We start from the raw sequence: 19,910 nt of genomic DNA, 5'->3' as shown, positions 1-19,910 counted from the left end.
CATCAGCAGGGTCGGGGTCAATATGCCACTTCCGAGAAGCGGCGGCCACCACCCGTATCCTCTGGAAGGTGCACTCTGCAACCAAAGGCGACTCCACCTCCACTCTCTGAAGTCTGCCCTCATCTTGAATCTCATAGTAGAGGCATCTGCCATCCTCAGTGCAAGCTCTGACAGCAATCAGGATCTCCAACTGTGTAAAGGCTCCCATCCACCGTGGGGCCACTAGCTCGAGAGGCGTGAACCACTCCTCTGTGAGTGCCTCTTGAATATCATCCCTCATAATCAACCCCCCTCTGAAGTGACTCAGCCTCTCCACCTGGATCTCCTCTGGGAGACTGCAGAAGGCCTGCCAGTCTCCAAAACTACGTGCTGGGCCTGCCGCTAAAGGTCCCCAGGCTAGCCGAGGCCGAGAACCCAGCATATGACCCTGCTCTGTGCGAACCGTTGGGCTCCAGATGAGCAGCTGTCTGGCCCGCTCCTCAACACAAGAAGGAGGTCGCTGAGAGAGCCCCGATCTCAGCAGCTCCCAAGCTCTCAGGATGCTCAAAGCAAATCTGTCCTCCCATCCTCTACTGAGGCCTGTCCTCCTCATCTCTGTTAAGATCCAGCGAATCTCTGGTGCCCAAGTGCCCCCTGTTGGGGGCACCCGAGCCTGCAGCCGTTGCAAGAGGAGCTCTTTCCAAGGCTCAGCGCCTGGAAGCAGCCCCCGAACAATAAGCTTCCCCAATAAGGCTCTACTTTGATCGACTGGATCTATAATGCCCAAGCCTCCCTGAGCCAGCGGAAGTGTAATAACTGCCCATGCAATCTTTGCCCGGGTTGGCTGACCGTCTCGCCCAGACCAAAGAAAGTTCATGATCAGCCTCTGTACCTGGCTGATGCAAGAGCTCGAGAAGATCCAGCAGGACATAATGTACCACATGGTCGCTAACAGCACCTGATTTGCCACCACCACCCTCCCTGCCAAGGATAGTCGAGCTGTACTCCAATACAAAAGCTTCTTCCGAATGCTCAGAAGAAGCGGGGCAATTTGCTGCTCAGGTGACAAATCTAGTCCAATCTGGCATCCCAAATACCGCACTGCTGTGCCAGGAGGAATCCATCTAAAACCGGGGTCCGGGCTCCATGCCGGAGTGGGAGCACTACTGATCCAAAAGGCCACTGTCTTGTGCCAATTGATCAATGCTCCTGAAGTTGCACTAAAAACCTGGAGCGACTGCTCTGCCCGAAGAAGATTGGCGTCTTGGCCATGCAAAAATAAGCCCGTGTCGTCTGCAAACTCAGCATCGAGCAGGTCCTCCCCCGGACTGGGAGCTGGAGTCCTCTCAAACCAACCTCCTCTGCCGTCAAATACATGCTCATAGCCTCCGCAAAGAAGAGAAAAAGAAAAGGGGCGAGGGGACACCCCTGACGGACTGATCTGGTCAGCTCAAAACTCGGCCCCCGACCTCCTGCAATCAACACCTGGCTACGAGCTGTGGAATACAGAGCCGCCACCCCTCTGATCCATCCTGGCTCAAAGCCCAGGCGAAGCATAGTGCCCTCTAAGAAACCCCAATCAACTCTATCGTATGCCTTCTCAAAATCGAGAAGCATCACGACCAAGTCCTCGCCAAGAAATCTAGCTTGGGCCGTCGCCTCCCAGAAAGTAAAGATGTTGTCAAGGATACTGTGCTCCTTGACGAATCCTGTCTGAGTAGCATGAATCAACTCCCCCAGGAAGGGCTGGATCCTCAAACTCAAGGCCTTTGCTAAGACCTTGTAGACAGTATTGAGGATCGTAATAGGCCTCCAATGCCGGATATCATCTGATACTCCCTCCCCCTTGGGGATAAGATAGATCAAACCCTCTGAAAAGCTCTGTGGCATCACCCCAGTGTCCAAAACATACTGAAAGCCCCTGCGGAGGCCTGGCTCCAAAAGGTCCCAATAGCGCATGAAGAAGGCCGGCGTCAGTCCGTCCTCCCCTGGGCAACTATGTCGCGGCAGGACCCTCAAGGCCTCGGCAAGCTCAATCTTTGAAAGAGGCGCACCTAGAACTGTACGCATAGATCTGTGACCCTCCTCTGCACATGGGCCCACACAGTCTGTCTGCAAGCATCTCGATCCTCAGTGGCTGGCTCCGCTGAAAGCAGGTCTCTATAGAATGCAGTGGCAATGGCTCTGATCTCCCCGGGCTCAGTAGCTACCGATCCATCCGGTCTACCAAGCTGACGGACTCCTGCTCGAGCATGGGGGGGTCCAGTGATCTCAAAAAACTCTCCAGTTACTCTATCACCAAGCTGCGTCCACTGAGAGGCCTGATGACGATAGTAAAACTCATGTCTCTGCTCCTCTGCCTCTCTAACCTCCTGGCGTGCCTGGCTCAGCTGGGACGCCACCCACTCACATGCAGGCTGCTGCTCCTGAAGGTGCTGTAGCGAAGCAAGGCTGCGTCTCAGCCGATGCTCCCGCTCGCGAATCTCTCCCAGCCGTGTCAAAGCTGCAGCGTGCAGAAAAGAGCTAAGCTCGATGAGTCCCTGGGCACACTGGCCTGCTGCATCCTGGTCAGAGCACTGACTATCATGCCAGATCCTCTCAATGTCCTCAGCAAGACTGGGATCTGTAAGTACCCTCTCTGGGATCCTCAACTGCAAGCTGGGCTCCCGTGTCCTCTCCTCCAATGTCAAGATAACTGGCGCATGATCTGAAAATGAGGTGCCAGCGAGAATGCCGACGGAGCCCCCTCGCTCCCCTAACCAGTTGCCCACATAAAAGCGATCAATCCGTGATAGATTAGTCCCTCCCTGCCGGCGATCCGACCGAGAGAAACTAAGACTGTCCTAAGAACGGGAGAAGGCTCCATGCTGCCATGCATCAGTGATCCTCAGTGACATGCAAAACCGGTCCCAAGCTGCAAGCTCCGTGCCGTGCACTGTAACATGACTGCCTCCCACCCTATCGGCCGGGTCCTCAAGCATGTTGAAGTCTCCCCCGACACACCAATGTGCGGCCTCTGGCAATGCATCCGTAACCTGGGTCCATAACTCTGCTCTGGCACTAGCATGATTGGGCGCCTAGACGTTGAGCACGCCCAATAGCTCATCATGCATCCTCAGAATGACATACTGTGCTCTACCAGGCACAATGATCCCTCGATCCACAATGGCTTGCCGCCGCCATACATCTGCAATGACCATGCATACTCCTCCCTGTCCACCCAAAGGACCAAACCCTGCAGACCAAAAGGTGTCCCATCTACCAGGCATCACCGAACCATATCTCCGGATCCTGCTCTCACCCAAGTGGTGCTCCTGCATCATCAAAATATCAATGCTGCCACCAACCAGGCATCTCTGAAGCTCCTGCCTCAAGCAACCACGATAGCGTATAAAATGTGCTCCGCCAAGGCCCTGTACATTCCATGAGATGATCCTCATGGATGCCCTGCTGAGGTGGATGCTGTCTCAGCCGTACGGCGGGCCTTCGCAAGCGGCTTGGATGGAGAGTAGTCCCCATCCGAGCGGCTGCGAATCTGCCCACCCAGTGTACTGCAAGAATCATGGATCAGGTGCCAGTGGCTGTGGCCCATGGCGACTGCCTCCCGCTCTGACAGAGCAACCTCGTGTATACATACATATCCAGGGTCGCGTGCTAAGTCTGCCACTATGCGAACGACCAAATGACGAATCCCTGAGGTATCCACACTCCCGGGATCCAAGAAAAAATGAGCCAACTCCCATAGTCGGCCTATCACATCTGTCACCTCCAGATCGCTCATATGATGAGAAAACTCAACTGCCTGAGTCTTCAAAGTGCTGAGAGCGAGCTCTAGAGTCCACTCCCGGTCGCAAGGGCCACATAGAGGGAACGAGAAGGCCACCGCTGAATCTAGTGCCTCCTCCCCGCGGGCCGGAGGTATCACTACATGAACTCGGATGGGTGCTGGCTCATGGGGGCCCTCTGCTCCAAAAAGCCGTGTGAAGGCGTAATCAAAAGCCTCCGAGCGCTGTCTAATGCCGAGGTGACTCAGCCGACTGCGGATAGATGATATCCGTGAAGCCCGAATCGGCATGGTTGGTGCTCGAGCGAGGTTGGTGCTCAGCGCCCTCCGGACTGCAGGTGAACGCCAGGGGACTGCCAGGGCCTCTCGGGAAGGTGAGGCGGGCGGGGGGGGAGGAGAGGGGGGCGAGGGGGTGGAGAGGGAGCCGCTGCCGAAACCGGAGCGGGGACGGGAGGAGGCGAAGGTGAAGCGAGGCGGTGGGAGGGGACGGGGGTGGGGAGGGTGAAGGAGGGGGTGCTGGCATCTCCTGGTCCTCAGTCGTCGCCGCGGGGGTCTCCTCCTGGAGGGGAGCAAAGCTGTTCCTCACGGGAACCCAGTGAGGCTGAGACTGTGGCTGTTGCTGCAGCGGTCTCTGGGCGTGCTGCTGTGGCTGTCTCCCTCTGCGGCGCCCCTGTCCAGGCTGCCACTCCGAGGTCTCTGTGGCCTGAGCAGGTGTCCCGAAGGCAGCCTGCCAAGCCGCATCTGTGGGCGGGCCATCAGTGGCCTGCTGCTGTGGTGAGGGTCGAGGTCTCCTGCGAGGGCAGGCCTTGGCCAGATGACCGACCTGCCTGCAAATGAAGCACTGGTTCGGGAGCCCCGAGAACTCCACTCTCTGATCTATCCATCCCCCCCCTATCCTAGGTAGTTGAATGTCCTTAGGAAGGGAGGAGATGTCAGACACCAACACTCTGACCGAAGGTAGCCCAGCTGCTCTGGCCACCACTGAAGCTGCTGAGGGGCCAGTCTCTAGTACCGAGCCCACCAATGCTCCTAGCCTAGAGAGGAGCGGAAGATACTCCCGGCGGAGTCCAGGGAAGCAAACTGTAACATGGAAAAGGCGCTCTCCCTGCTCCGCCCCCGCTGTTGGGTCAAATCCATGCTGCCAAGGTCTGAAGAAAGCCCGAGCACCCCTGATGTCAAGGGGACTCATGGCAAGGACCTTGGCCACGCTCTGGGCGGCCTCGAACTCGATCTGGTAATGTCCACGGCCCAGTAGCTGTACGTCTAGGATCTTGCCCACATCTGCAAGAAGGAGGGCCTGGAGAAGATCCCGGATCTCCCCTCTGCTGGGGCGAGTGCCGACTATATGACAGATGGTGGAATGAGCCTGGAGGCGTTCCACCTCTGCGGTGAGGCTCGCTTCCTCTTCTGGCGAAAGAGAAAGCCTGATGGGGGTGTCCTCAGGGGCGGGCGAGGGGGCTGCGGATGAGTCCCTCTGAGGCGGGGCGGGAGGAGCCTCCATCAGAGTCTGAAGCTATGGCGAAGGTGAGGCGAAACCGGAGATCTTGCAAGAATCAAGCTGCACACAGAGAGGCGGAAGACGGAGAAAAAAGGGAAAACAAACCCCCTGGGGGCGGAAGCAAGAAAAGGGAGGGGGGGGGGCGGGAGCTGCGCGCAAGAGGGGAGGGGTGGAGAACGAGCTGGCGGAGGGGGGGGGAGGACGGGGCGCTGCAGAGGGGAGGAGGGCGCGAAAGAAGAGGGGGGGCGCGAAGGTGAGGGAGGGCGGCGGGCAGTGTAGCTAGGGAGGGGGCGTAGCAGCAAAGGCAGGCGGGGGGGGGGGGGGGGGGGGGGGGGGGGGGCAAAAGGGGAGGGGTGGCGGGCAATGCAGCGAGGGAGGGGGCGCAGCAGCGAAGGCAGGCGAGGGGGGCAAGGGGAAGCGCGAGGAACGAGGGGAGGCGAGGTGACGAGCAGGCAGGGAGGCGAATGGTGCAGGTGTGTAGGCAACGCCAGGAGGGAGGGGCGGGAGCTTCAACCGAGAGGCATCTAGTCTATGCGATCACGGCTCCAGTTCGCACTACACGATCTTGTCGAGAGACTAGTACTAGTGCCGCACCTGCACCTCTAGAGGATGAGGCATTTGAGGACTCAGCTACTGGTAGTGACCGTGAGAGTGAGGTTGCAGAGGCAGAGGATGCAGATGAGGATGAGCATGAGGAGGAGGATGAAGTAGATAGTAGCTAGTAGCATCATTTTATTTGAACTTTGTTATTTAGTTTGGACATGTTACATCATATATTTATGTACTCTTTTGATACTTTCTAGCTGCTAGCATCTAGCTTCATTTGCAATTTATGCCATGGATCATGGATTACGAGTCAGGACTGATCACCCACATGGTGATCCTTCTGATTTCTTTTTAGTGATCACTATTAATGAAGTATGAAGCTTTTTCTTGGTAGTGGATAGTGGCCCAATGATCAATGGTGATTTTTGATATCTTACATGTATTTTGTTTGTTTATTGAAATGAATTCAGTGTGGTCTCTTATAAGTTATGTCATAGGTTTTTTTTTTTTTTTTTTTTTATTTTTTTTTTTGGGGGGGGGGGGGTGTGGGGGTATATTCCAAGTTAAAAATATACATATTTTCTCTACCTTGTTTGAAACCTTTTTGGACCCGTTTCTTATCTTTTAGGAAACGTTTCAAAACGTACGAAACTCGTTTCAGCCATTTCAGAAATGCTTGGCAACATTGGGGCAAAGATGTTGGCCATATCTGATTGCTAGAGAATTTGAGAAGAAAAGATGCTAAAATAAAGCTTGAACTGATGGCTTTGAAAAGCTCTTGAAAAATCTTAGTTGAATTGTTGATTTCAGATCAAACAATTGGAGATGGTGAATCGGACAATTGAAGATGAAGAATCAGACGATTAAAGATGAAGAATCAGACGATTAAAGATGAAGAATCTAAAGATGAAGAATCGAACGATTGAAGATGATGAATTGGACGATTGGAGTGCAGGAGGAATTGTCGATTGGACTCTTGTATCGCCAATTTGAGACTACGATCAGACGATTGGAAATGACCGGTCGGACGATTGTGGAGATGACCGATTGGACGATTGAAAAAGTACAATTGGACGAGTGGAATCGGTAAAGGTACCGAAGAAGGTGGAATTGGTTGAAAAGTAGTATCATTGAGAAAGTGGAATTGCCAAATAAGAATCGTTGGAGTAGGATCATTGGTGAACCAGGAATCGAAGCGATTCCAGAAAGTGGGATTGTCGATGAAAGAGTGGAATCGGTTGATCCAAGAAATCAACGATTCTATCTGCCACATGTCAGCACCTAGTGAAGTGGTGCAAAAGTGAGATTGGATTGTTTTGACGAAACGATCCGAGTGTAAGCGAAACGATCCGACTGTAAGCGAAAAGTGAGATTGGATTGTTTTGACGAAACGATCCGACTGTAAGCGAAACAATCTGACTATGTAAAAACAGAAACTTGCAGCTGTATTGAATTGCTTGGTTGTAGCTTGAATCCCTTGTACAAATCGATTGTATGGGAGCTGATTCTTGAAGTAGAAGTAACGATTCAAGGTGTAAAGAGCCTCCTTCATTGATTAGAGAGAGAGAGAGAGAGAGAGAGAGAGAGAGAGAGAGAGAGAGAGAGGTTCAATGGAAAACTCGAATACCAGTGTTGGATGCTTCAACTTGACCACCTGAAACCAATTACTGAAGACCAATTGAAACAAGCTATTGAAAGCTTGAACACAAGCTATGGAAGAATGTGCATAGTAAAGAGAAAATAAAAAAACAAGCTATGGAAAAGCCTTCCTTGATACTACTGTTGGATCTTGTAGAATGGAGAGCCGGCCTCACATACACACAATGCTCAATGACAAGAACACAAGGGTGTAGAGTGAGAGAATGGCAAGCTCAAAGGAGAGAGATGAAAGCTCTTTACAAGTACAAAGAGAAATACAAATGAGCAAGCAACCGTAAACTGTAAATGAGGTTGCTTATATACTAGCTAACCCTAAGGTGTCTGTTCACACCTAGATGGCCATGGGGAAAAGCCCAATGGGACAAAGTGCCCATGGCATAAGTGCATGACCTCACGGCGGTGAAGTACTACCAAATATCTAACAGTGGCGTCATCATCGTGTGGTTTCATGTACCTTTACTAACAAATGTGAAGTAGTACTGGCTGATACTAATGGCCTTGTATTTTTTTGTTTATTTTAGTTTGTAGCACGCGTGTCATCTGAGCTTCCCATAGAGATGCAGGTCGATGATGCCAGGTATAAACATAAAAGGTAGCATTTATTGAGTGTATGCCATGCCATTGTATATATGTATGTTTGTTTGTTTGCATGAATGTATGCATGCATGCATGGATGTGTATGTATGTATGCACGCGTGTATATGTTTGTGCACACGTGTCTGTGTGAATCTGTGCGTGCATGTGTGTGTGATTGATAGATGGATGCATACATGCACGTAAGTACTTATGTATGTATGTATGAGTCTTTTTGGGGCCTTTTCCTTGTTTTTGTTTTCCTGTACTGACGCCTCCTTCAATACATCACGTTGCTGGACCAATCACCAAATTGCATTTATCTAGTGCTAATCTAACAAGTGCTGAAACAATGGTTGCTGAGGAAGCAAGCGTGCCCTCCAAAGAAGGAAATCTGCCGCCTAAGGACACGGGTCGGCCTGTAAGCAAGCAAGGTAGTACTTTTCTGCAGAAGTAGGGCATTGGTATAAGGGCCTTGTTCTTTACCTTCAGGAGGATGATTTTTTTTTTCTCACAAATGGTGTGAATAGTTGCAGGCCTACCATGTGAATTGACGAAGGATGAACTGTATACTCCAAGAGACCAATTTCCTCAGTGTTTTACTGAGCTTAAGAGTAGCAAAGCTACACATACTGCACATAACATACCTACAAAGTGGAATCAGTCAGAGTTGCATAAACAGCCTGCTGTCAAGAATATCAAGACATTGTTACCGAGGTATGTTACTCCAAGAGTTATTGTTCATAAGTAATTTTTTTCCATCAAGTTATTATTTTTGCTCTAATGATTTATTGCCATTGCTGTCAGCAGCTGTAAAAGACCCACTGCTAAGAGATGCTTGGTCGGGTCTCAAAAGATGGACTCAGATGAGGAGAGGCGGGTAAATAAGAAACAAAAGCTTGAAGGAGGGTGGTCATGCCAGGTAGTTGTCGAGATCAAATTCAGTCAGTTCTCATACTGCGTTGAACATGCTGGCTGATTGCTACCGAGTCTTTGTGTGTTTCTTCCTGAGACTAATAACTGGCTCTTGTGGTTGTTTCACAATCAGATATGGAACACAAACACACCCCGAGTCGCACCTACTTTAACTGTTCCACAAGAGTTCTGCTTCAACACAGAGAAGCGGGCACACATTTACAATGAAACTGGACAATGCAGCTCTAATACCCAGGTACACAACAGGGTTGTGATTGTTCATCATAGCAATTTTTCCAGCATCACAGTAGGTGAATCAACTTTCCTTATAGCATATAGTACTAAATTTCTATTTTTTGGGTGGTTCATAGGTCCAAGGCTCAAGCTTGCCTTACATATCCATGGCAGAAATGGTTCAAAGGTTTCAAATGAATATATTGGGTGAACTCAGGACACACGTATGTAACGGCATCTGTTGAAGCCAAGTTTAACTTAAGTATGTGATTGTGTATGCCTATGTGATCACAAGGTTTCAAGTGCATGTATTGGGTGAACTTGGAAATGTGCCACCTTTTATGGCAGTATGTGATTGTACATTCATGTGTATGTGTGCACTTGTTGTGTGTGTGTGTGTGTGTGTGTGTGTGTGTGTGTGTGTGGTGTGGTTTTGTAGTGCGAGCTGCTACCTGTGCGACCTTCGCCTGTGCGCCTGTGCGACCTGCACGCGTGTGACTTGTGACCTGTCGAGCTGCGACTTGTGCGTTTGATGTGCGACCTGTGTACAGTGAAGCTTAGAATGGAATCCTATCTTCTTGGTGGTTCCTCTGAAGTCCTATGATGATTCAGCTGTGCAGCATTTTGCAAACACTTAACAGGAAGGTTTCTCAGTGATTAAGCGTGCATGGGCAGACAATCCGCTACCATCTTTCACAGTCAATATTCCTGGCGAGGCTTTGATCTCTCCAGTTCTAGACTTGGCCGAGAAGGTGGTTGTCTTGTTCTTCCCGGGTTGTATGCCAGCTGCGCCTGATGTTGGTTCGTGGCTCAAAGCTATGTTACAAGGTAATTATGTGCGTGGATGTTACATAGTTGATCGTGGGTTCTATGAGGTCATCTTCACTGAACCACAGTACAAGCAGATGCTTCTCGAAAAATCTCCTCTCTTCTTTGGTGGCCGATTGGTGCATGTGTACCCATGGTCGCCTACAAAGGACTACCAACGTCTTATTCGCCATAAATGTCCAGTATGGGTGGAGGTGCCAGACATCCCACTTTACTGTGAACCGGCTCTGCTTTATGTTGCTTAGAACTTGGGGAAGGTGGCTTGTTCACCGAGAGCTTCTGGAAATGCACATCGTTTCTGTGTTCTATGGAACACTGATGTGCCAACGCCACCAAGTGTCACCATCAATGTTGACATGAATGGCATGGTTCCACAACAGGCTCATTTTACCCTCAAATGGGGGAGGTTTGCTGGTTCTTGTTTCTCTTGTGGGAAATTTGGTCATATGCAATCTGAATGTCCTATAGTACTGTTTCTAGCACCTGCCAATGCTGTCTGTCCTTCGGAAAGACCTGCTGTTGCTATTGTCAATAATGTTCAACCACCAAAAGTGGTGAAGTCCTCTAAAGTGCAACTTGTCAATGGTCAGGACAAGGGCAAAGCCAAGGTGAATAATGCACCATTAGTGTCCAAGGATAAAGATAAGGAAGCTCAGGAATTGAATGCTTGGCAAACATCTAAAAAAGTCATTAAACCTCGACCAGTAGTCCAAAGGAGTTGGACTGAAAATGTTTCTAAAAATGGGTCAGACACTTCTGCCTCTTTCCCTTATGTGGTTAGAGGAGTTGCTGGTGTATTGCATGGGCAATCAATTCACATGTATGATGGTATTGATGCTGATGCTTCTGCCGATCGGTTTTCTCTAAATGAGATGCAAAATGATGCCCTTGCAGAATCGTCCGACCCTCGTGAAGAGGGATTGCATGGGCAATCAATTCACATGTATGATGGTATTGATGCTGATGCTTCTGCCGATCGGTTTTCTGTAAATGAGATGCAAAATGATGCCCTTGCAGAATCGTCCGACCCTCGTGAAGAGGGATTGGTAGATGTTCAGATGGTCACCTGATTTTCACTCTTGTTTTCATCAACATCTCTATTGTAAATATGTGTATACCAATCAAGTGCGTTTCTTATAATATGTGTGGCCTCTGTGACGCCAATAAATGGAGGCTTATTTGGGATTATGTAAATAAAACCAAACCGCATATCGTTTGTCTTCAAGAGCACAATCAGAATGCTTTTGCTGGTGGACAAGGTTTCTTTGCAGGCTACCATATATTCTATGTTGGACAAGGTTCGTTTTCGGGTGTTGTTATGCTACTGAGACATGAGCTTCAGCCCATTATTTCCTCATTCGTGTACTTTGGGCCTATCGCACAGCCTCCAAGGCCCCCACCCAGCACACTCTGTTTTGGCTGGCATTTGGTCGTGAGGCGGTCTCTCCCTTCGAGTTCAACAACGGCTCCCCTAGGGTGGGCTCACCACACTCCTCCAATCCTCATACCTCACAAGCTGCCAACATTTTGTGGCTCTCCATCCTCGACGAAACCCGTGCCTGTGCCAGTCAAGCATTGGCCGTGGAACAAAACCGTCGCAAGGCATGGCATGACTGTCACTTGCGTCGTCCGCAATTCATGGAAGGTGACTTGGTTCTTGTCTACCAGGCCCAATACCTCAAGCGATCTAAAAAGCTTGTCCCTGCATGGGAAGGACCATTCACAGTACATACGATCTTGCCCCACAGCGCAGTGGAGCTTCACACCTTGGGTGGGCAGCCACTCCCATTAGTCAATGGCTCTCGTCTCAAATTGTATCGGCCACCTAGGATCCTCGCCTCAACCCCCCATCTCCACTTGCCTTCCTTCCTCACATAAGGTGGCACACCAAAAAAGAAAAGAAAAGGAAAAAAAGCAAAAAAGCAAAAAGAGTAGCTTCAGTCGGCCTGTTTATCAGCTCCAGTCGGCCAGCATTCCCTCACTATAAATAGTGGGTGCTGGCCTCTCATTTCTCATTCAGTCTTGTACATATTTTGCTCCCTCACTTATGAGACTAACAGTGTCTCTTGCTTGGGATTGTTTTGGTTCAGTATATTCAGCACATTCTAGTGTGCTCCATATCTCTCTCACTCTTGCACTCTCTGTTCAGCACATTCTAGTGCCACTCTGCGTCCGCTCTGTGCGCTCTTTCATGGTATCATCGCTCCCAGTTTAGCAACCTTTCTGCTGCCCCAGATTCAGCCCTGTTTTCAGCACCTATTCCTGTGCGTTTTCTTCCAGATTCATAGCTTTTGCTGCTGCATTTTCTGGACAGCACCCTGCTGGTCGCTTTTCCTTCAGATTGGCTTCACCAATTCAGCCATCTGGCTCTTGTTGATCAGCGTTTCATTGCCCACTTGGAGATTGGACTGCAGGCGGCCGGTTTTCTACAGGACAGCACTTGTTCACTATTGCGTTTTCCTCTCCAGTGGCCCTTTCCCTGTGCAGAGGGGGCTTGTGGTGTTGCAGGCTTTGGTGGCACTCTTGGTACCTGTGGAGGACACCTTTTTCTTCAGAGTTTGTGCATTTCTTGAGATTGAGCCCAAGCTTTTGTGATGGCTGCTCCCACTTCTCTTCATATGTTTGTTGAGTCTGCCAAGTTGGATGGTTCCAACTACACCCTATGGAAGGTGAAGGTGAAATCGGCCTTGCGTGGCGTGGATCTCTGGGATTGGCTTGTTACACCGGCCAATGCCACCCCTCCCACCCTTGCTTCCGGTCGTGTGACTCAGGCACAGATTGATATTTGGCAGTCGAATGATCGACGTGTTTTCTCCTTCCTGATGTTGAACTGTCAGGATGTTGTTCTCTCTCATGTGCGTACAACAGATACTGCACGTGAAGTTTGGAAGGCTTTTGCAGATCTCTATGAGATTAAGTCTCCGGGTCGGATTTTGGCATTGGAAAAGCAACTTATGAACTTATCAGTTTATGCGTTTCCATCTTTATTTGCTTTTATCTTGAAGATGAAAGATCTCTGGGACGAGCTTGTTGTTTGTGGCAAGGACATCTCCACAGAGGATATGGCTATTCGGCTGCTCTCCAAACTTCCAGAGAGGTTTGATGCATACTTTCAGTCTCTGGTTTCTTCTCCTCGTCCTGTTCCAGTTACTTGGGAGGAAGTTCTCCCCTCCATTATGCAGATTGAGTCTCGCTTTGAGGAGCGGACTGGCGCCTCCGGTGGCCCTGATGGAGCTTTGGCAGCACGAGATAAAGGGAAGACTCAACAAAAGAAAGGAAAAGGGGGTTCTGTCAAGAACTCCAAGGATTCCGGTAAGGATAAAGACAACAAATCTTCAAAGAATAAGGACATTGAATGTCATTATTGTGGCAAGAAGGGTCACAAGTCACCCCAATGTCACAAGAAGAAGCGTGATGAAGCAGCAAAGAACTCTTCCTCAACGGCGGTGTCTCAACCCAAGAAGGATGATGGAATTCTTCTCTTAGCAGGTACTCGGCGTATACTTGCTCTTGTGACTTCTCAGTCACGGTCTTGGATTGTTGATAGCGGTGGTACTGCTCATATGACACCCCATCGAGATTGGTTTGAGGACTTCACTGCCAGGTCAGGCAAGATCACTCTGGGTGATTCTTCTTCTGTGCCAGTGCATGGTCGTGGCACTATCCCCATCTTCCGTTTTGACGAGCACAAGAGGTACTTCTCTGACGTTCTGTATATTCTAGATTTGGCTTTTAACCTTTTGTCAGTGAGTGCTCTTATAGCTCAGGGTGCGGAGGTGATCTTTTCTCGTTTTGACCATTCGTGATAAGGCGACTGGTAGCATCTTGGCTCAGGGAGTCCAAGATAGTGGTCTCTACAAATTGACCGCTTTGCTTTCTTCTGGTGCTTCTTCTGCTCTTTGGCATGCTCGGTTTGGCCATTTGAGCTATCAGCTTCTGCAGCGAGCTTCGAAGGATGGGTTGGTTGATGGATTACCGACCATCAAGGTCCCGTCTTCTGCTTGTTCCTCTTGTTTACAGGGGAAGCAACACCGAGCTGCCTTTCCGAAGGAGGCGACACACAGATCTTCGACATCACTTGCTCTCATTCATGCAGACTTATGTGGTCCTATGAGTACCGCGTCTTTGAGTAAGGCGTTGTACATGCTTGTGATGGTGGATGATTTTACCAGATATACTTGGGTTTTCTTTCTGAAGACCAAGGATGAGACTTTTCATCACTTCTGTGATTGGAAAGCTGAGGTAGAAAAAGAGACCGGTCACTCGGTCAAGGCTCTCAGGACCGATGGAGTGGGTGAGTTCACATCCCAGGAGTTTCAGCAATATTGCAAGACACATGGCATTCGGAGACAGCTTACTACAGCATATACTCCATCACAGAATGGAGTTGCCGAGAGGAAGAACAGGACCATTATGGAGATGGCCCATGCTATGCTTGAGCATTCTTCATTACCTCGACGTTTCTGGGCTGAGGCGGCTTCCACTGCTGTCTACATTCAGAATAGGTCTCCTACTACTGCTCTTCCCGACAAAACTCCATATGAGGCTTTCCATGGGGAGAAGGCCTCCGTTGTTCATTTGTGGATATTTGGATGTACGGCGTATGTTCATGTGCCTAAGGAGCATTGCTCCAAGTTGGACTCGAAGTCTCAGCGCATGACTTTTCTCGGATAGAGCACTGTGCCCAAGGCATATCGTCTTTATGATCCTCAGGCCGGTAAAGTTGTGAGCCGTGATGTGGTGTTCGACGAGACTCCTACATCTTCAGAGGGGGGTGGTGAGCTTCTTCTTCCTGCACCTCCTCCTCCTCCTCCTCTTGCTCCCGCTGTTACTGTTACACCTCCAGCTGAGGATACTCAGTCAGATGATGATGACCCTGCTCCTCCTCTGGTGAGTTCGAGCAGATCTGTACCTGGTTGGTATTATCAGACAGTTCGTGATTCTGGGTTGCGTGAGCTCCCTTCTGCTCCTCCGCCTGGTTCTCTTCGGCGTTCTTCCAGAGTTACAAGGAAACAAATTCATGAGGAGGGCAACATGTTTGTTAATTATGCTCTTATGTCTACAATCATTAATGGTCCTTCTGATCCCACTTCTGTAGACGAGGCTCTTTCACATGAGCCTTGGGGTCATGCATGTAGGCAGAGCTGGATGCTATCGAACGGAATGGCACTTGGATTTTGGTGCCTCGGCCTCTGCAGCGTAAGGTGATTGGTGTGCGTTGGATTTTCGAATCAAAGTTCCGAGCTGATGGCAGCTTGGACAAGCACAAGGCGAGGTTGGTTGCCAAGGGTTATGCTCAGCACCCTGGTGTCGACTTCGATGAGACCTTCGCTCCGACGGCCCGGATGACTACCATTTGCACCATTCTTGCCCTTGCAGGACATCATAGATGGCCCATTTTCCAGATGGACGTCAAGTCGGCTTTCCTGAATGGAGAGCTTACACAGGAGGTTTATATTGATCAGCCGCCAGGATTTGTTGTTCCAGGCAAACAAGATCATGTGTACCGGCTGAAGAAGGCTTTATATGGTCTAAAGCAGGCTCCGCGGGCTTGGTACCAGCGGATTGATGAGTTCTTTCAGAAGCTCTGCCTACGCCGTTCTCATGCAGATTCGAACCTTTATATCCTCCTTGAGAGGGGGTTGATTGTTATCATTGTGGTCTATGTTGATGACCTCATCTTTACAGGTTCTTATTCTGTGCGGATCCGTTCTGTTATGGATGCTTTGGAGACAGAGTTTGAGATGACGGATCTTGGCCTCTTGCATTATTTTCTTGGCTTTGAGATTTGGCAGACCTCGAAGGGCATTTTCTTCTCTCAGGAGAAGTACACTCGGGAGATTCTCGATAGATTTCAGATGACTGGGTGCAAACCAGTATCTTCTCCTATGGATATTGGTGAGAAGCTTTCTTCACTTGATGCTCCCAGGGACTGATCAGGGACAGTATTGGGTTCTCGTCGGTTGTTTGGTATGGTTGACCTACTCCCGATTGGACATATGCTTCGCAGTCAGTTTATTGAGTTCCTTCTTATCCAAACTCTGTCAGTAGCATTGGCAGTGTGCTTTGAGAGTTCTTCGGTACTTGCGTGGCACTCTGGATTTTGGCATCTTTTATGGCCAAGGACGCACTCTTGTTGGATGGTCTGACTCAGACTGGGCTGGAGATCTAGATACACGGCGTTCGACCACTGGTTGTGTTTTTCACTTGGGTCTGGAGCCATTTCTTGGAGCAGTAAAAAGCAGCCTACTGTGGCGCTTTCCTCTACCGAGGTGGAGTACCGTGCAGTTTGTTATGCTGCATGTGAGGCGATATGGTTGCGGAGATTATTGGAGGAGCTCGGCTGTCCTCCTACCGGATCTACTCTTCTTTGGTGTGACAATCAGAATTGTATCGCCATCGCCAAGAACCCTGTGTTTCATGCTTGTACGAAACACATTGAGATTCGGTATCACTATGTTCGTGAACGGGTTCTTGCTGGAGATTTGCGTTTGGAGTATTGTCCTTCCGCGGAGAATGCTCCAGATTTGTTCACCAAGCTGGTTTCTAGGCTTCCTTGGCTCCTCATCTTCGGATTCTCGGAGTTTGTTCAGCATCTGGTGCTGAGAGGGGGTGTTAGCACTTTCATCCCCAGTTTTTGTTCTTTTATGGTGCCCATTTGGTCCTCTTTTGCATGGCCCTTGCTTGTGGGCTGGCCACCCCTTTTTTACTATTTTTCTGGGATTTTTCCCAGCCTTTCTGGCATTTTCCAGTCGGCCATGTCCAGTAGCTCCAGTCGGCCTGTTTATTAGCTCTAGTCGGCCAGCATTCCCTCACTATAAATAGTGGGTGCTGGCCTCTCATTTCTCATTCAGTCTTGTACATATTTTGCTCCCTCACTTATGAGACTAACAGTGTCTCTTGTTTTGGTTCAGTATATTCAGCATAGTTTGCTCCATATCTCTCTCTCTCTCTTGCACTCTTTGTTCAGCACATTCTAGTGCCACTCTGCTTCCGCTCTGTGCACTCTTTCAGCCACCTCTCCCCTTGCACACCCCCACCTTGCGCACCCGGGCTGTTTCACTTGTGCACCCCCAACTCGCGCACCCCCAACATTAAAAAAAAAAATCATAATTGTGTGCAACCCCACAATTTCACCTTGCGCACCACCCCCACTGCTGCCGCTTCTTTCACCCAATTCAAACTCGCACACCCCCAACATTCAAAATACATATTCCCATCGGCTGTCTGTCGGCTTCTGCACACACCATCCCAAGCCACCCTTGACGCCATCGGCTCCTTGCGCACACCCCCAGGTCACCCTCCTTGCGCCCAGCCACCCCCTCCCTTTGCCACCTTTTTTGTCTTGCGCACCCCCACAGCCGCCTCACCCACACCCTTGGGGACCCCCATGTTTTCCCCCTACTCCGCCTTGAAATTCTTCTTACCTATCATAGCAGAGGCGGACTTCTCATGTTGACCTGTGTCACTACTCACTCAGTAGGCCAAGCAAGGCTCTGACTTCAGCTCTGGCTTGAGCTCCATCAGCCTTGCGAGTTTGGGGCCACCGCTCCACAGCCCCATGTGCACCAATCACGACAAAGTGTAGGACTCCATTGTACTCTGTGGATGTGTCATGATGAAGAAGCAATATGACCTCAGTGCTAGCAACCCTGCCCATCCCTTGGTCACCTTTGTTGGCTCAGTTCCAACTATCTTAGTTCACCAACCCTCACCTGCAACATGGGTATGTGCTATATCCATAGGGGAAGATGAAGCAGCAAATGGTTTTATTTCTCGCTCGATGAGGCTTGTGGTGGCCACTCTCTTCTCACCAGTATTTCTTGTGGCATGTCGTGTCCTTGCTCGACACTTACTCTTGGACATGTGGTTCTACTTCCTCCCCACCTTCTCCTGGACATGTGGTGGTCCATTTGCCGCTTCACCTCAACATGTGCCTCTCTACTTCTGGTGTTCATCGGGACGGTGAATGGATAATTGGTAGGGGACTTGTAGCCACCCTCATTGCCTGTGGACAAGCACCAAAGCAGGCATCCCCAAAATTAGGCATCCCAAAGTTCGTGAACCTCAAGGGCGCCCACGAGGCCAACCACTAGCCACACAAAGTGGGAATCTCCGGCGACCCCACTTCCAAGCTTGGCTACCCACTTGACCGACGAAGCGGCGCCCACCTACTCGTCGGCGCTTCTCACCCACTCCAACGGCATCTGTCACCTGGCGTTCTCACCTACTCCAACGGCATCTGTCAGTGACCACTTTTAGCACTTGGCTCATGATAGTCCAAGGGGCCACGCCCATTGTATATAGAGAGAGTGTGGTGTACCGAGGGAGATCCCCAATGCAATACATGGTCTTGTGATGTCCCAACTATTGCCTACTTCTATCTTGTGTTGCATGTATGTCACTTAGGTAGCTCTCGTGTGGTGTTCCCTTCTTGAGTCTGTGTGAGTACACTGCACACTAGATGGGGTCCCAAGTACTCACTGAAGGGCCCCTTCCCAAAAGGAGTATCTGCTTTGATTGCTGCAGATATAAATGAGTACAAAGAAGGATAGATTTGCCCAAGTAAAGGGCTGACCTGAACTGCGCTTACCTTTGAGGACTGTGTTTTCTCTTTACAGGCTGTAGATCAGCAGCTAGAGGCGGAACACACGCCTTAATCCTCAGTTTCAATGCTGCGTTCTTGTGGGCTGCCAAAAGTCAAGCAATGGGCAGACTAGACCATTGAAGGTGGGAAAGAGGGGGGCTCAATCACCCTTTATAAAGGGGCAAGGCACCTCATTTCCACACCTAACTTGGACTAACGTATGTTCTAACGTATGTTAAACTTGTGTTTATAAACTTGTGTTTAGGAGATCTTGCAGAGGGTTTGGTCACAATGAATCCTGAGGTTGCTTATAAACTTGAATTGCCTCCCCAAATGCAAGTCCATCTAGTTTTCCATGTGAGTAGACTCAAGGAGAAACCTCAAGAACTTGTTGATGTTGAGGACTTGTCCTCTATTCCACATGAGCAAGGGCTCATGGTAGATTTCAAAGAAAGGAAGCTTAGAAATAAGTTGATTTGTGAATATAAGATTAAGAGGGTCAATGAGGACCTAACTTGGGAGCCAGTGGCTAGTTTAAACCGTAGATTCCGTGACTTCATTTCAGAGGATGTAAATTTTTGAGGGGAGGGGAAGTTTGTTATATACCTTATGCTAACCATAGGGGTTAGTTGACCTAATCCGGGGGTTAGTTGACCCGGGCATTAGGAAAAGCAAGCTGATTATAAGGGTCAAGGCTTATAAAGCTTATAAGTGAATAATCCCATACGTATAGCTTTTATTGGAAAAAACTATGTAAGTGAGGGTCATGTGATGAGTGGGTTATTTTATTATTCTCGCATTGTCCTATGATGGTCAGTACCTGGGCCATGTGAGTTCTAAGTTCTAACCCTCTCCTGCTAACATAGTTATGTAGATGGCCCTTTAGGGCAGATCCTAGTGGTGTGGGACAGTAGGGCTCACTTGTATGGCTTGTATAGACGGGAGCCTTGACCCCTATGCTAGGGGGAGATCCGGTTTAGTGGATCTATGGTTGAGTGGTGAGCCCAAGCTTGCAAATCTAATTTGGATTAACATGTGTTTTAATTTGTGTTTAGGGGATCTTTTAGAGGGGGGTGCTGCCCGATTCCTGTTGTTGCTGCTGACGCGCTCAACTTTCATCTACGACTTGGAAATACAAGTGATGAAGGGGGGCATGCAACCTTAGGAAATAATGGAGGTGGATTTGATGTAGCTTGTATGCATAAAAAAGGAGCGCAATGTGAACAAGAATCAGTCCCAAACTAGCTCAAAAGTAGGCGCCTCCTTCAAGTGGGCTAGTGGATGAGTTATATAGTCAACAGTTAATG

The 19,910-nt window shown here is 49.6% G+C and overlaps 1 protein-coding gene across 3 annotated transcripts in view; it reads left to right on the top strand.

Moving 5' to 3' along the window:
* Positions 1-19,910, top strand: part of LOC147615360 (protein TPX2-like) — a 56,867-nt gene that overhangs the window by 14,180 nt on the left and 22,777 nt on the right. Inside the window, exons 1-7 of one of the 3 annotated variants that reach the window (XM_086779448.1) lie at positions 7,207-7,339; positions 7,988-8,043; positions 8,367-8,473; positions 8,570-8,756; positions 8,850-8,961; positions 9,088-9,210; positions 9,326-9,412. In XM_086779448.1, the coding sequence (XP_086635574.1) occupies positions 8,024-8,043; positions 8,367-8,473; positions 8,570-8,756; positions 8,850-8,961; positions 9,088-9,210; positions 9,326-9,412 (636 nt within the window). In that variant the 5' untranslated portion in view covers positions 7,207-7,339; positions 7,988-8,023. Of the gene's footprint in view, positions 1-7,206; positions 7,340-7,987; positions 8,044-8,366; positions 8,474-8,569; positions 8,757-8,849; positions 8,962-9,087; positions 9,211-9,325; positions 9,413-19,910 lie in introns of those variants that run through there. The other 2 variants (XM_086779446.1, XM_086779447.1) reach the window with 2 other exon arrangements.

Source organism: Cibotium barometz, chromosome 40 (genome assembly GCF_041138505.1).
Source record: "Cibotium barometz isolate CiBa-2024 chromosome 40, ASM4113850v1, whole genome shotgun sequence".
In the NCBI taxonomy this organism is placed as follows: Eukaryota; Viridiplantae; Streptophyta; class Polypodiopsida; order Cyatheales; family Cibotiaceae; genus Cibotium; species Cibotium barometz.
The sequence above is the reverse complement of the archived record's forward strand: the minus strand, read 5'-3'. Positions and strand labels throughout refer to the sequence as shown.